Here is a 16,884-nt window from a genome sequence, read left to right on the forward strand (position 1 = left end):
CTTACACATAGGAGCGTCGACAACGCCGAAAGCCAAGAAGTGTTGCCGCAAACGCTTCTCATAATCCTCCCAGTCTTCAGCGGCCTCGTCGTAAGGAGGGAACGGAGGCGGAGAAGAGGAAGACAGATGATGAGTAAGTGACGTCGACAACGCCTGAATAGCAGCTGTTAGCTGTGTTTGCTGTTCAATGAGCGCTTGCATAAGCTGTTCCATGTCTGCCCCGACACGAACACACAAATCCACAACGCAGGAACAAAAATATCCGACCTCGTCGCCAAAAAGTGTTATAACCTTCAATCACAAATAAATTGCGTGGATATACAAACGTAGAAACAATAGCTGGTTACATGCTACCAATTCCGTATCGGTCATTCGACTGCCATGCCGTGACATGTGGCCGGCGCCGTTCATAGCTGGGTGGCACTCCTGCACTCAGCCTAATTGCGGAGCGCCTCTATCACCGTTTGCGCGTACTGACGTGGCGGCACTCTTAAATGTCGTGGCACTGTCACAACAGTTCAGTCTTCAGCCAATTTCTAATATGCCAGAAAGGGCAATGCGTACACCGATGGGTGAGTGACCTGCTATGAACAAGCAGGTGCCATTTGATTGAGAGCGATGGTGAGAGCCTACTGCTGTTCCACGAAAACTTCTTATTGGGCAGTGATATGTTAGAGTATTTCTTCCATTGAGATTATTGTCATGTGACTTAGCACTGACACCAACATGTGGAGAAAGCGTAACCATCACTCGTTGCCAAGTTTGCTGTAGCAAGAACAAACAAGATTTATGGAACAAAGTTCTTTATAGAGCAATACGTAAGATACAATGAAGTACGTGTTGTGCATAGCATTGGACATGTTGAGTGGACAACAGTAATACAGGTTACAGAATAGACCAAGCACTTGTTTGTGATCATTTAAATAATACTGTTTCTTTGGCGGCTCGCCAGTGTGTGCCAGGGACCCAGGTGACTTCTATAAGCAGGTCTGTGAGCTGTATAGACACACAATCACGCGTCATTACTGAAGGTACACCAGAAAGTTGTCAAATGTGTAGTCCTACATCATCAGGTATGATACTCTGGTATGTATTTTTTCCTAGGAGATGATGTTATAATTATTTAAAAACAAAAAAAAGTGAATAGCAAAATGCTTCTGAATAGAGTGTGCTTGAGCAATACCTTTGGCTGTAAGGGGAAAAGAAATAATTGTAGCCCGTTTATGTATGAGGTTCATTCAAATGAAACCTGGTCAGTCTGTCTACTTTTGCCTTACACGTAAGGTGGCGGCACCACGTAACTGTTGGTATGGCAGCACCATCTGTTGGTAGAGAGACTGATGCGTGTGCACCGTTTGATGTTGCATACCGCCAGTGTGGTTTCATGTCGAAGAGAAGGTGTTCGCACAAGTTATCATCCACTACCAAACGTTTAGGTGACTAAGCAGAAACAACGAGTAGTGAATGATGATTAATTGAAACTCTCAGCTGCCGACAGGTGTTGTTGATATACCTCAATGGGGACAGCTGAAATTGTGTGCCCCGACCAGGGCTTGAACCCGGGATCTCCTGCTTACACGGCAGACACACTATCCATCTGAGCCACCAAGGATACAGATGAATAGCGCGACTGCAGGGATTTATCCCTTGCACACTTCCCGTGAGACCAACATTCGTAATGTTCCCAATAGATATTTGCCCATCCACTCATTACTCGCACTAGCTGAGGTGATGATTCCCGTAAGAGTTCAGGTAACCTGTGCGCATTCGCACAGACATAGGTCAATGCCTGGGTAGCCGTAAATGGCCCAGCATGTGCTGACACCATCAAGGAAGGGGGGAGACATGATAAATCCATGCCGGCGACTCCCACGGTAGTTCCTCAACATTGATCAGCTGGGCCAGAAGACGGCGGTACTGTCTGTGGGAGTCCTGGCTGATCGGTGGGTTCCAGGGCACAGCTTAGGCCAGCCTGCAGGGGAGTGGGTACCAGCTGTGATGGAGATGGGAACGATGGTTTTGCCGCCACAGGCATCTCAGTCCGAAAGCACTCAACCTCCGTCGATGATGTGGTGAGGAGGCCGGTAGTAGTGGTGGTGGGAGCTGGAAGTGGCTCTCTCATCACTAGTCATTGTTGAATCCGTCGCACATAACATGAGGGTGGATATTATAGCGGTAGCAGATAGGCTGGTGGGCAGGCCTGTCCCTGGCATGGTTGCGGAGGTCATGCTCAGTCGGCAATTGAATGGAAAGGGAATGGGGCATGTCACATTGTGGATGAAGCTGATTCCTGTGCCACCCCCTATTGCCAACAATGACACCTTCAGAATACCCGGGGTTCTGGCTGGAAATACGAGTCCAGGGTTGGGAGCCCACACGGTGGAATGGTACAGTGCATGGGCGGTGGGCACAGCAGGTCAATGAGGCTGCAGGGTCTTTGCCCATGTAAAATTTTGTCAGTTACAGGAGTGGATTGATAAGTGGTGAGGAAGCTGTTGAATGCTTTCTTGGAGTCAGCTGTCCTCATTTTGTGTTTTGAAGGTCCTGACCATCTGCTGGGATTCCAAATTGGATGCAGAATGGAAAGCGGCAGTCAGGTGCTTGATCCCATTGCATTGACAAAAGCCCTGGAATGCAGACACTGTGAACTGAGGGCCAGTGTTGGAAACCACGATGGAAGGTGCCCCTCTATTGCAAAGATGATCGATAGGGCATGGATTGTAGCTGCTGTGATGGTGATGGTAGCCATCCATGTGACACAGAGAAAGTTAAAGAGAACACTGACAACTGTCAGTTACATTGCCACACAGCAAGGGGGAAAGTGCGTCTGTATTGGAGTGCTGTGTGGTGGACTGATAATGGATCTCATAGGCATAGATAATAAGGAATAATGGCCACCATTGCAGCTGCTGTGCTATCTTATTAGGAAGTTTTGAATTGGGGCTATATAATGAAATGAGAGGCTTGTGATCAGTTATTAGGTGAAACTTAGTGCTATATAAATAGACTTAAAACTTCTTTTCGTCATGTATGATGACCAGTGCCTCTTCCTCAATTTGAAAATAATCTGTCTGTGTCACATTTAATGTTTTAGAGACAGACATAATGGACTGTTCTGTGCTGTCAGCTTATTCATGGGATAGAACTGCACCAATGTCACAACCTGACACAACAGTGGCAAGAGTTTGCCCAGACTGCTAAACAAGGGGCTGACCGAAGGTGCTTTTTGAGTTACTTGAAAGCATTGTGAGAATCTTTTGTTGTAATTTACTTTGCTGAGGTCTGACTGGAGTTGTTAGGGGTTGTCCCATGTGCTTGACACTCAGATCAAAGAAACTACATTTGTCGAGACAAAAATGCAGACTATTGGCTTTGAGCCACTCGAGCAACATCAGTATGTTGCACAGGTGCTTTTCCCACCTGTCCCTGGTAATTAGCAAGTCATCTATATAGTTATTACCGTTGAGAATACTTGGGAGGATTTACTCGAGGTACCTGTGGAACATTGGAGTGCTTGTGACCCCAAATGGCAACCTGTTATAGTGACACATGGATATATGACAAATGATTTGTTAATATCTAGAAACTGCTATGTCAGTGAGATCTACCTTTGAAAATTAATGACCCTTCAGCCAATTTTGCCAATAATTCGTCCAGCCTAGATATTGGATACAGATAGAAATTTGGTTGAGTATTAATGGTGGACTTACAATCACCACAAATTCTGAGTAATCCATTTGGTTTCTTAAGTGACCCACTGTCTAGACAATACTGCTGATATAACTCCCATACTTGGCAACATATCTAGTTCTGTTTTAACTTGTTCACGCATGGGAAAAGGCACTGAACAAGCTCTAGAAAACATAGGTATTGCTGATTGCTTTAAGGATACATGAGCCTGGAACCCTGTTACAAAACTTAATGTAGATTCAAACAGTTGCTTAGATTATACACATGACATATCAAGTTCTGTGAATGGTATTGCAGTTGAAATGAAATTCACCTGGACCTGAATTTGAAACCCAAAAAGTGCAAAAGCATATAAGCCAAAAATGATAGTTTTCGTCCAAGAGTTGACTACTAGCAGGATTAGTTGCTGGACTAATTTCTATACTTAGATTGGACTTTGATCTGATCCCATAACAGTACTGGCCATCATAAGTCACCACTCTGTGCTGAGGGGCCTCAGCTGTGGGGAGCCAGTGTGTTTGTATGTGTCCTCATTAATCAGAGATGTGGCTGCACCTGTGGAAGTCTTCGATCACTCCATTAATGTCCAGTGGCAACGTGAGCCTCTACATCCCAGCTGCTGCTACTGCAGGCACTGGCAAGATAGCATGCAGGCGCTTGTAGCCAGTGTTGTTGACACATGTCGGATGAGGCAGACACTCACTAGTTGCCCCACTTTGTGGCATTTAAAACAGGTGATGTCACAGAAACGGCAGTGACACCATTTATGCTGTGAGCCACAATCTTCCATCAACTTTCCTGGGACACTTTAGCAACAATAGGGAGAAATCGTTGCTGACCCTCCACTCACTTTGGGGCACAGTGATAGTGAACTGAGTGCTTCTGTTTTTGTGTGTCTACTGATAATTTAAGGGAGGTGGATCGCTAACTACTGAATCCCGTGTTACAGGATGAACGGGTGCTCAGTGAGTCACATGATGATGTGGATTGGAAGTTATCAGTTGATCGTAGAGCACAACGGCAACTAATACTACTAACAATGTCGACACCAGAGGAATCGTAAAACGTAGTTTGCACTGATGCAGTTTCTTTGTGAGCTTTGGCAGTCATTAACACATCACTTGAGGTGGGATCAAATTTCACTCTAATTTCTCCATCAGTCAAATCTAATTTCTCTGTCAGATAACAACATCAGAGTTTAAAACAAGGTTTTCAGGAAATTTTACACTTGTGTGCAAAGCCTTGCAAGTTAGCAGCCCATGCTGTGAATGAATGTTTGCAGACGTTGCTTAACGCACTGATTAATTTTAAGCCTAGCTGCAACTGCACGAGTTTGGTGACCATAGCAGTTAGCCAGCAAACCACAAATATCAGGAAAGCTCCTTCTAATGGTGTTTGAGAATGGGCATAGTTTTTGCACTACTTAATACATCTAGTTTTTGCACTACTTAATACATCTTATAACTAGAAGACAATGTGCAGTCTCACATTATGGGTCATTCACTTGACCTGCCATGCAGTGAAGAACAAAACCACATAAATAGACTTCCCAGATCTCATGTGCCACGTTGAAGCAAGCAAACTGCACAGGGGGAAGCTAGGAAATTCCAGTTGCAGACTGTTGTTGGTTTTGCAGTAGTCTCAATAGCTATTTTTGCTGTTGTTATTGGAATTCCCACCATTATTCATGCTGCTGCTGTTGCTCCCACTGTTTTTCGAGCTGTTGTTGCTGCCGTTGCCACAGATGTAGTTGCTGCTGCAGCTGCAATTGCTGTTGCCATAACTTTATAAACTTGGTATCCATGTGTCACTGTGATAGTTGCACAATGGGAAAGCACTTGTTGCCACTTTTCTATCCTACTCAGCATAGGTAGAACACAGTTTATGATCATTGCGCTAGTGGTAAAGCTGAGACCTGCAGAACAAACAGGTGATTCTTGAGCTCAATGACAGCAGAACCCACAAAGTAAAAGGATAACCAAAAACAAGTCCAGAGCCTAACAAAGGCACCTTAAGCATGTACAAAAGTCCAGGGAGCAATCCAAGTCACAAACGTGAGGCAAGACCAAAACTGCTGTTCAATAGCACATTATTAAAGACTTCAAAGACTAGCGAGAGACGAAGTAGCAAGAGCCGGACTGTAGTATTTACTGGCATACTCACATCAGTGGCTAACTCTCCACGACTTGCTTGTGGCCGCAGCAGGACTTTGCAAGGGAGCAAGCTGTGGCCAAAGTCTGTAGCCCAAGTATCTCTGACGTGTTCTCCCTATTGATACTCCGGTTGGGTGGTAAATCTGAATCACTTTAGAGACCACAGACAGAAGAAACAATAAGAGTGAAAAAGGCATGGTTACATCTTTGTTTATGTTTAAGAATAAAGTGTTGCCAGTGTTAATTGGCAAATGCGTGCTGGAATTCCGATGCAACCTCTTTAAGATATTATATGAAGATGGTATCTGTTCTTTTCGACATGTCTGAAACCACAGATAGCACTGGTGATCTTGCAGCTCTTGAAAAATGAAATCATAATGAAATCCAGACAATCAGCTGCTTACAGGCATTGATAAATACCAACAGGGACAGTTGAAAATGTGTGCTCCGATCGGGACTCGAACCCAGGGTCTCCTGCTAACACGGCAGGCATACTATCCGACTGAGCCATCGAGGACACACAGGATAGTGCGACTGCAGGGACTTCTCTCTGGTATGCTCCTCCGTGAGACCAACACTTCCAACTTACTGTCCACACACTACATTTATAGTGACCCTGCCCACAATACTCATAACTCGTGGCAGTCAATCTACCAATTCCCGTAAGAGTTTGAGCAATGTGAGTGCATTGATATTTATCAACGCCTGTAAGCAGCCAATGGTCTGGATTTCATTGTAATTTCATTGTTCAAGAGCTGCAAGATCGCCAATGGTATCTGTTCTTTTGGACATGTCCGAAAGAACAGATACCATCTTCATATAGATAAGGTTTACCAGCCAATGATCTTCTTCAGTATGGATGAACTCACATTGCTCAAACTCTTATGGGAATCGGTAGACTGACTGCCGCGAGTAATGAGTATAGTGGGTAGGGGCAATAAGTTGAAAGTGTGGGTCTCATGGGAAGCGTGCCAGAGATAAGTCCCTGCAGTTTCACTGTCCTCTGTGTCCTCGATGGCTCAGTTGGATAGAGTGTCTGCCATGTAAGTAGGAGATCCTGGGTTCGAGTCCCAGTCAGGGCACACATTTTCAACTGTCCCCATTGATATTTATGAACACCTGTAAGCAGCTAATGGTCTGGATTTCATTGTAATTTCATTCTTCAAGATTTTGTCATGAAGACTATCTGCAGGATCTTTAGAGGTTCCATTGTAAGTTCTGACATTTCCAATCACATACATTTTTATGGATTCAGTTTCCAGCTCTTTGAAACTGACTTTCATGACACTCGGGTTGCTCCAAAATGCTCCTTCATCAAGCTTGCTCGATTCTCACATGTAACCAGTTGGTATTATTATTACCCTGTTAGTATAATTAGTTTGGACAAAATATGAAGGCAAGGTGAAAAGTTAGCAGCTTGGCAATGAAAGACTATTTTTGTTATTAAAATGCCTCTCTATTTTATTTATTTGTTTTACTAATAACATTTTAGGTCAGTGCATTTCAGTCATCCCAACAATGCAGTTCTGGAAGGTCTAGCAATTACCAGTCTATGGCTACCATTATCTCTTCGTTTGCCTCAATATTTTCCAGCCGCAAATTTCTGTAGATTTAGAAATAACTGAAAGAGAAGTGATGTCTGTCTGGTAAATGGAGTAGATGTTCCAACAATCAATATTTTAAATCTGCTTTACCATTTACACAGCATCTTTTGGGGCAGATACACTGTCCTCGTAAATGAATGCCTTAGTATTCACCATTTATTGCAAGGTAATCAATAAGAAAAATCCCTTTCACCTCCCAGAAAATGCTGGCAATTGCCTTTCATAATGCAGAGTGACTAGTTTACACCCACTGCTTTGATTGCTGTTTCCTTTCTGCTATCATGCGTTGATTCGTGTCTCGTGCACAATAACAAATGAATGTACAAAACCAGTCAGATTTCTTTTAAATGGTCTCAAACACTGTTGAGAAATTAGTCTTCACATTTGCTTTTGACCATCAGTGAACAAAAGTGGAAACAATTTTGCATAACGTTTTCCCATAATTAATTTTTCATATAAAATCTGAAATGTGTCTTGTTCATATATACCTATGGTGTGAGCTCTTTCAAACACCATTAACTGCTAATTGTCCACTACCATGTTCAGCACAGTATTAATATTTTCATCTGTGATTTCACAACTGTTGACAATTAGGATGTAGATGTAGGATGTAGATGTAGGATGTAGATTGTCATTAGATTTGACTGAATTTCCATTGCTGATACTAAGAACTTTGCCAACATAGTGTTCCAGTTTAGCTGTTTGAAACAAACACATGCTACGTGACTGTTTAAAAAAGCTGCACGAACAAAACTGTTCTGCAGCTCAAGTTGACACCTGCTTGTGTTACTCTACACTGTGAGTGTGTGGGAATGTTTGAAATGAATCCCACCTCTGCACCAGGCCAAGAACTTTTCACCTTTTGTTTATATTATACTCGTGTTTTCCATTATCACCAAAGGGACATGATTCTTCAAAAATAATAAATTATGTTGCAGAATGGTATAAATACCAATAGTGATAACATTTTAGGTCAGTGCATTTCACTCAGAAGAAAGGTGGAAGGAGTATATAAAGGGTCGATACAAGGGAGATGCACTTGAGGGCAATATTATCGAAATGGAAGAGGACGTAGAGGAAGATGAGAAGGCAGATGACAGTGAGTGAAGAGTTTGACAAATCACTGAAAGACTTGAGTCAAAACAAGGCTCTGGGAGTAGATGACATTCTGTTAGAGCTACTTAGGAGAGCCAGCCACGACAAAACTCTTCCATTTTGTGAACAAGATTTATGCGACAGGCAAAATACCCTCAGACTTCAAGAAGAATATAATAATCCCAATTCCAAAGAAAGCAGGTGCTGACAGGTGTGAAAATTACCATATTATCAGTTTAGTAAGTCATGGCTGCTAAATACTAACACAAAGCCTTTACGGAAGAATGGAAAAGCTCGTTGAAGCCGACCTTGGAGAATATCAGTTTGGATTCTGGAGAAATATAGGAACATGCAAGGCAATACTGACCCTACAACTTCTGATAGAAGATAGGTGAAGGAAAGGCAAACCTAATGTTTATAGCATTTGTAGACTTAGATAAAGCTTTTGACAATGTTGACTGAAATACTCTCTTTCAAATCCAAAAGGTGGCAGGGGTAAAATATAGGGAGCAAAAGGTTATTTAAAATTTGTACAGAAACCAGATGGCAGTTGTAAGAGTCGAGGAGCACCAAAGGGAAGCAGTGGTTGAGACAGGAGTGAGACAGGGCTGTAGCCTATCCCTGATATTATTTAGTGTGTATATTGAGCAAGCAGTAAAGGAAACAGAAGAAATATTTGGAATAGGAGTTGAAGTCCAGGGAGAAGACATAAAAACTTTGAGGTTTGCTGATGACATTGCAATTTTGTCACAGACATCACAGGACTTGGAAGAACAGTGGAATGGAATGGACAGTATCTTGAAAAGAAGATATAAGCAAAACAAGGATAATGGAATGTAGTCAAATTAAATCAGGTGATCCTGAGAGAATTAGATTAGGAAATGAGACACTATTTGGGAAGCAAAATAACTGTTGGTGGTTGAAGTAAGGAGGATAAAAAATTTAGACTCAAGAAAAGCATTTCTGAAGAAGAGAAATTTGTTAGCATCAAGTATAGATTTAACTGTTGGTAAGGCCTTCCTGAAAGTATTTGTATGGAGTGCAGCCATGTATGGACGTGAAACATGGATGATACACAGCTTAGACAAGAAGAGAATAGAAAATTTTGAAATGTGGTGCTACAGAAAAATGCTGAAGATTAGATGGGCAGATCACGTAACTAATGAGGAGGTACTGAATAGAATTGGAGAGAGGAGAAATTTGTTGTTCAACCTGGCCAAAAGAAGGGATTGATTGGTAGGACACATTCTGAGGCATCAAGGGATCACCAATTTAGCACTGGAGGGAAGTGTGTGGGGTGAAAATCATAGAGGGAGACCGAGAGATGAATACAGTAAGCAGATTCAGAGGGATGTAGGTTGCAGTAATTACTTGGAGATGAAGAGTCTTGTACAGGGTAGAGTAGCATGGAGAGCTGCATCAAACCAGTTTTTGGATTAAAGACCTCAACAACAACAACAACAACAACAACCTATTATGAGAATACTCAAACTGTGGCATCTGCCAGAGCAGAGGCTACTGTAGTTGTTCCTAGCAAACCTTGCTCTATTTCTGGAGGATACAACAACAAACTCAAAATATTAGATCACTTTATTAAAAATTGAACAGTCTGAAATATTTAACTTGGAAACAATCCAGGTTCACAGGAATGATAAATATATTTGTTACTGAACACTATGACTTTTATCATGTGATGCAGCACAGAATGATAGTCTCATCTCAATGTACCATTGCCTATAATGGTTGATACACAGTTCTGGCATCTAATACAACTATCACTGCTGCATTTGACACCACAACTTTTTAATCCTTTCGTGGACCCTGGGGGTTATATTTACTACTAACTGTATTTCTTTACTGCATTTACGAGAATATGTTGTATCACTTCTGCACACTCCTGGCAACTAGCAGTAATCTGCTGCACCAGTTGTAGTTTCTGTTTGTTACTATATACAGCTCTTATTGTTGTGGGAATTATAAATCCCACCAAACAACGTTGTTTTAAAAGCCCTTGGGAAATATGGTTACCATCAAAATAGTTTCTCCAAGAGGCTTGGAAGATATACCTGCCACAAAATTTGTCTCTCTTTTGTGGATCTTGGGAAGCATACTTACCACCAATTTAATGGTTTTTCAAGGCCTTTGGGAATATGTCTTACTTCCTCTGAATGTGCCTGACATCTTGTAATAATACGCTGTATCGTGTGTATAAAAACTGCTACAACAGTCAGTTTCTGATTGTCATGAGCTCACTACTGTTGTCACTTGTGAAGTCAGAAAAGATTGCTTCATTTCCACAGTGGGAAATTGTTACATTTATCAACAAAATAACAGCTCACAAAAGAGCTGTGGGGGATAATCATGCCACCATAGTTTTTTTGTCCTAAATCACAAAAATAAAATTATCCAAGAAATGAATATTTTTTTTTTTTTTGATTAACTTCACTGAGTCGCTACAAAAAATGTGCCTGCAAAAGGGTTAAAATAAACAGTACACCTCTATGTTAGTATAAGCTGATTTGTTGTTGATTTGTTTGACATTGGTTCTGTTTTTTAAGACCTTTTTTTATGATGAGAATGTGATACATATACTAATCTCATATTTCTCTGCAGTGGACGTTAAACCACTATGCAACTGTATTGATTTAGACTTTCCGTGGCATCCCTAAGTCAGTCCAGGTGAACACTGACAAGACCTCTCCACTTCCACTGAGTTATGCACTGACTGTAATATATTTGATAATGATGCACAGCTAATCTGTAACCTATGTACTTAGTTATTACATGTGTTGTTGCTTCAGACGTAACTTGTGTTTGGTGTTAAGCAGAAAAAAAGGCAGCAATTTCACTGTATACCTTATGATAATTTTGTTATCATTGAAATGTATGCTGATATAGAAAACTACCATTTGTGATGTAGTAGCTCGGCTACAGAACATTCAGTAGAGTCTGATATGAGTAAGTCACATCTGATTTTTAACTATCTTTGGAATTAACTTGTAATGCAAAAGTCTATTTTTTTCATTATTCTGGTTTACAGGATGATATGCAACTTGGAGAAAGTTTTCATTTTAGGCTTTTATAATTCTATAGACTAGGGTGTTACATCACTTTCTCTCCTTATATTTTTTCTTGGTCTTCTACAAGTTTTGCTTTTTAAGTGCATTTTGTTGGTAATCTTTAATAATGTCATCTGTCACTTGTGGCACAGGGCCTACTGTGACCAAGCTTTCCATCGTGCAACAATTAACAGTTCATATTATTAACTAACACTGAATAGAGTAAAAACATGTAACTGGAAAGTATTGGAACAATTAAGCATGTTATGGTATTGTTTGTAAATGAAGTTTGATTGTTAAATGATAAATTTCTGTATTTGAAGCTATTGCTTAGAGTCTGTTTCTTTTCTTTGCAGTTACCAGAAGTTTACAAGGGGAAAGGATGTCAGTCGATATAGTGCTAATGACCTGGCTTGTATATTTGGAAAGAAGTACAGTTCTGCTAACAGTAAATCATCTGAGATACAGTATTCATACCACACTAATACAGTAAACATCTCCGAAGCTGATTCAGAGGATGGCGTGATTTCTGCTGGGGTGGCTTGTATATTTGGAAAGAAGTACAGTTCTGCTAACAGTAAATCATCTGAGATACAGTATTCATACCACACTAATACAGTAAACATCTCCGAAGCTGATTCAGAGGATGGCGTGATTTCTGCTGAACATACAGTTGGGCGGAGTTTAAATGTATGTGAAGAAAAAACTATTGATGACTGTTTATCCTCACATTTGCCCAAGCATAGGGTAAAAGGTGAACCTGGGTCTTACAGGCATGAAGATAAAGATGAGCAAGAGAAGCAGAATGATATTTTGAAAGAAATTTCAAATGTGAATGAAAATTCTGTTACAGGTATGGATATAGATCAGGAGTGGAAAAGTGAAATTGAAGATAATTCTGCCAGTCATTCTTTGTCAGAATCTTTAGAAAAGATCAGGTTTAAAAGAAAGAGGAAACATGCAAAAGATTCACAAAACAACCAACAAGTCTTTACAGCGACCATGATTTCAAGCTCACAAATTGGAGTGAGTGAATGTGATACTGTGGCCCATGAGGGTGAGGAAATGGATAAAAATGAGGAGGACAAGAAAAAAAAGAAAAAGAATAAGAAGAAAGACAAGAAAAACAAGCCAGTGGTAGAACACGAGAGTGACAAAGAAGGCAGTAAAATATTGATAAAAGAACTTACGGAAGTTACGTCAGATGCTGAAGAAATTGGAAACAAAGATTCTGAAAATGCCAGTATGATTAGTGAAGCTGACACTAGAGGCTCTAAGATCAAGGTAAAAAAAGTGGGTAAGCCACATAAAACTCAGATTTCTGAAGGACATAAAGGGCCCCCTGAAATGAAGAAAAGAAAGAAAAAGAAAATGTGTTCACAGTATCTTAATGAATCAGATGTAGTGGAGAACATTACATCTGAGATTGTCAGTCCATCATCTCCAGACAACAGAGCTGGGGTCAATAATATTCAGAGATCAATAGGTTTCTTCAGTGAATCAGTTCCTTCTTACAAAGAAGAGCCCCATCAGTATGACATCAAGAGTGTTTTGAAGCCTAGAAAGGCCATTAAGAAACATCACAGTAAAAGCATGGATTTTGGTTTCAAAGGTTCTAATTTGGATAGAATCTTGGGATATGGGAGTTTGAGTGTAGCCTGAAAACATGCTAATGAAATAAAATAAAAAATTATATTGCAACAAGTGTCAGAGTAAACTAACTAGTCTACCCAAATACTAAAACTCTTGGATCCTGTTTGCAAGTGGTGATACACTCATGATCTCAGTTTGCTGGTTGACAAACAGTGAAATGTGACACACTGATCAACCTGGATATTGTATTTTAAATTTTATGTAAATTCCGAACTATATTTTTTGCATTGTAATAAAAGTGTACTTTTTACATATAAAATATGTGTTGTTTGTTATGGATTTGCACAATACATAGATTAGATTGGCTAAAGTGCACTAGAATTAACAAATACCAACTATAATGTAAGGAGTAGGTTTTGATCATGTTAAGTCTCCAAAGGCCAATGATGACAGAAAATGTGCCATACGTAAATTGAGAAGTTGTCTCTGTGAATAGAACAGCTATTAATAATTGAAAAGCACACGTTTGCTTTTGTTCTACAATATTACTTTTATTGTATTAACCAGTTTTCGGCTTACAAGGCCATCTTCAGACATTTACTGAGTATTGTCACCAAAGAAGTTACAATGTTTGCAAACAACATTGGAAGAAACCTGCAATAAGTAACATCTTTGACAGTGTGGTGGTAATGCAATGAAAAAGTAAAAAATTTAACAGTAAATAAATAACAGTGGAGTAGACAGGGAAACCTTTAAGACAAGATAGGAACAGCATGCCTGCATAACATTTTCTATTAATAAACAAAACTAATAAAATGAAATTACTACCATCAAACAGGGTGATTTCGGACGGTTTTTTTGTTATTTTGATTGTGACTTTCGTGTATATTGTTAGATTAAATTGATTGTTATGGAAGTGGTAGGGTATATGTGTAACGAATAAAATATCCCAGAACCAGAACGTGTATGTGTAGGTATATTTATCTGAGGCAGTTAAATAAAGTGTCCGAAGTCACCCCTTGGATTGGGGTGATTTCGGACACATGTGTTTTTTAAATATCTGTCCGAAGTTACAGTATATAGAGGGCGAATTTGGACAGTTACTGCCTTTTTTAAAAGTTCTACATGCTTTTTATTTGATTTTGTTGACATTTTACACATTTTAAGGTAGCCCTTTGTTACGAATAATTGATATGGAATGATACAATGACTTTTATATGTTACAGATAGGTTCTGCATGAGCACGTTTAATATTTTCGCCTTAGCAAACAGAAAGATCTTCTGACTGTCGTGTGAGGAATAAATGCACCCATTCTTCTACTGGCAAATTAGTACGAAATTTTTTCTCTTTTCGGCCTGGTTTTTCACGGTAGCCTTTAACTAAATATCTAATATCCAATTTAGTGAAGGGAAATCCCCAATGTGCAGCCCTCAAGATACCTTGCTTCAACATTTCTTCTTCTTCTTCTTCTTCTTCTTCTTCTTCTTCATTTAGCTCTGGCTGTGTGATATGGCTATCCGAATCACCACTGAAACCCTATCATCCTTCCCTCTTGGGATGTAAACTTGACCAGAAGTTGGAAACTGTGTGCAACAAGATTCATCTAACCAAATGTTTAGCTTGCATTGCTCCATAGTCCAGATTTTATGGCTTCTTCACTACATTCTCCTGTTACAGGCATTTGAATCACTGATAACGGGTTTTGGAATTACAGCTTATGAAGCTCCCTTCATGTTGTTTTGGTGCCGGCAGGATTTACGAACATGACATTTAATTCTGCACTGATTTTTGCAGCTGTCGTCCCCCTATTTTTCGTCAAAATCCTTTCAATGACCGTATGTCACAATCCCTCAATACATACTTTTGTCCGTGTTGTGACTTAGTGGGTGATATTTTTCCAGTTTCTTCCCCATATGCAGTGTAAAACTTCAATATGGTGCCTCTTGAAACACCAAACACTTCAGCTGCCGTGTTTACGAAAGTTCCCACCGTGTAAGCACCGACAATTTCCCCCACGTTCATTTTGCTCAGACGTAATGCACTCGCAACTACACAGAACACTGTTCTGACTACACTGACACTTGTAACATATTAATGACATTGCAGAGACACTGTTCATTGACAAATACAACAGCACAGCCTTGGCTAGCATCTGCATTTATATTCGAGAATGCGTTTCTCACAGTGTTTCCGTGTTTGTGCCCAACCCCTGTATATTACAATAAGCATGTTATACTATATTTAGAAATTACAAATTACAATATTGCAGGTAAGGAAAAACTTGCACATTTTGCGTATTTGTGCACGATAAGTACAACAATAATTAGAAGTTATGGAAAGTTGGGTTTTAATTATGAGTGGTAAAAGCGATTGTCACGAGAGAATGGATGGACAAGGGAGGGAAAAAGGAACTTTATAACATAAAATTAATTAATATAAGGGAAGAGAATGTGGCATGACTCAAAGAGAAAGGAAAGGCGTGACTGGTAGATGATAGGGGCATGGTGTTATACACTGCTAACAAATGGTGTAAAGGCCCTGGCAGACCATCAGTAACTTGACATAAACACCTAGTTTCCAGAGCGATTTTTCTTGACTTGTTTTCACTGCTTAGAGGATTTCTTTTGTTTCTCCTTCTACTGTAATATCCCTGGAATTTTTTTGAGCTGCTAATACATCTGTGGCTGAACATGATGTGCACCCTATGTGCTGTATACTTTTGAGCTACAGGGTTGTGTGCTGGTGGGAAGAAGAGAGAGTTTGGTGAAACCAGCTACTTGGCAGTTCCATCTTCTGAGGCAACATGAAATCATAGGTACTCTCCTTTGGAGAAGGCACAATCAGATGACACATGGCTTCCTGCTCTGGTGCCCCAAATGTTTGGTGCTTGTGGTATGGAGCTTACAGTGCACTACCTTTTAAATGAATATATTTTATATTCAAATACTAACAAAGAGTTAGAGGGGCTGGCCAGTACTTAACTCAGCTCAGTACAGCCGATAGATACACAAAAAATAGAACCGAAAATTTACGTTCCTAGCTTTCGGAACAAATGTTCCTTCATCAGGGAGGGGAGAGAGGAAAGAAAGGGAAGAAGGGAAAGTGGAATCAGTTACTCACAACCCAGGTTATGAAGCAACAGGGAAAGGAAAACAGGGAGGGTAGCAAGGATGGAGGCATGGTTGTCAGAGGGAAGCCAAAGATATTCTACTGTAATTACTGTGCCAGCTTCAAACCAAAGAGGATGCATACAGAAGTAAAGAGGTATATAGTATAAAGATAAACACAACTATGTAGGATGAAAAGATGCGTGAATGGCTAAAGAGGAAAGGGAAAGAGGAGAAGACTGAAGAGTAAATGGGAGTGAGGTTCCTTATCACACTTACCAACTTCATCCTCACCCATAATTACTTCACTTTTGAAGGCCAGACCTACAAACAAATCAGGGGGATGGCCATGGGAACCAGGATGGTTCCGTCCTATGCCAACCTCTTCATGGGCCACATGGAGGAGGCTTTCCTGAAGACCCAACAGCTGCTTCCCCTGGCCTGGTATAGGTTTATAGATAACATCTTTGTGGTCTGGACTCATGGTGAAGAAACACTCCTTAATTTCCTCCATAACCTCAACTCCTTTTCGAATCTGAATTTCACCTGGTCCTTCTCCAAAACCCAAGCCACCTTCCTGGA

General features: G+C 40.4%; 1 protein-coding gene and 1 non-coding gene across 3 annotated transcripts in view; both read left to right on the forward strand.

The window, feature by feature from the left end:
• The window catches only part of LOC124555152 (PIN2/TERF1-interacting telomerase inhibitor 1), a 93,532-nt gene extending 80,019 nt beyond the window's left edge, over nt 1-13,513 (forward strand). Inside the window, exons 4-5 of one of the 2 annotated variants that reach the window (XM_047128971.1) lie at nt 11,958-12,063; nt 12,193-13,513. In XM_047128971.1, coding sequence (XP_046984927.1) covers nt 11,958-12,063; nt 12,193-13,263 — 1,177 coding nt within the window. In that variant the 3' untranslated portion in view covers nt 13,264-13,513. Of the gene's footprint in view, nt 1-11,957 lie in introns of both variants that reach the window. The other variant, XM_047128970.1, reaches the window with a different exon arrangement.
• Nucleotides 6,851-6,925, forward strand: Trnat-ugu. The gene has a single exon. It is a non-coding gene; the product is annotated as a tRNA-Thr (tRNA).
• Nucleotides 13,514-16,884: the final 3,371 nt, after the last annotated feature.

Source organism: Schistocerca americana, chromosome X (assembly GCF_021461395.2).
Source record: "Schistocerca americana isolate TAMUIC-IGC-003095 chromosome X, iqSchAmer2.1, whole genome shotgun sequence".
Classification (NCBI taxonomy): Eukaryota; Metazoa; Arthropoda; class Insecta; order Orthoptera; family Acrididae; genus Schistocerca; species Schistocerca americana.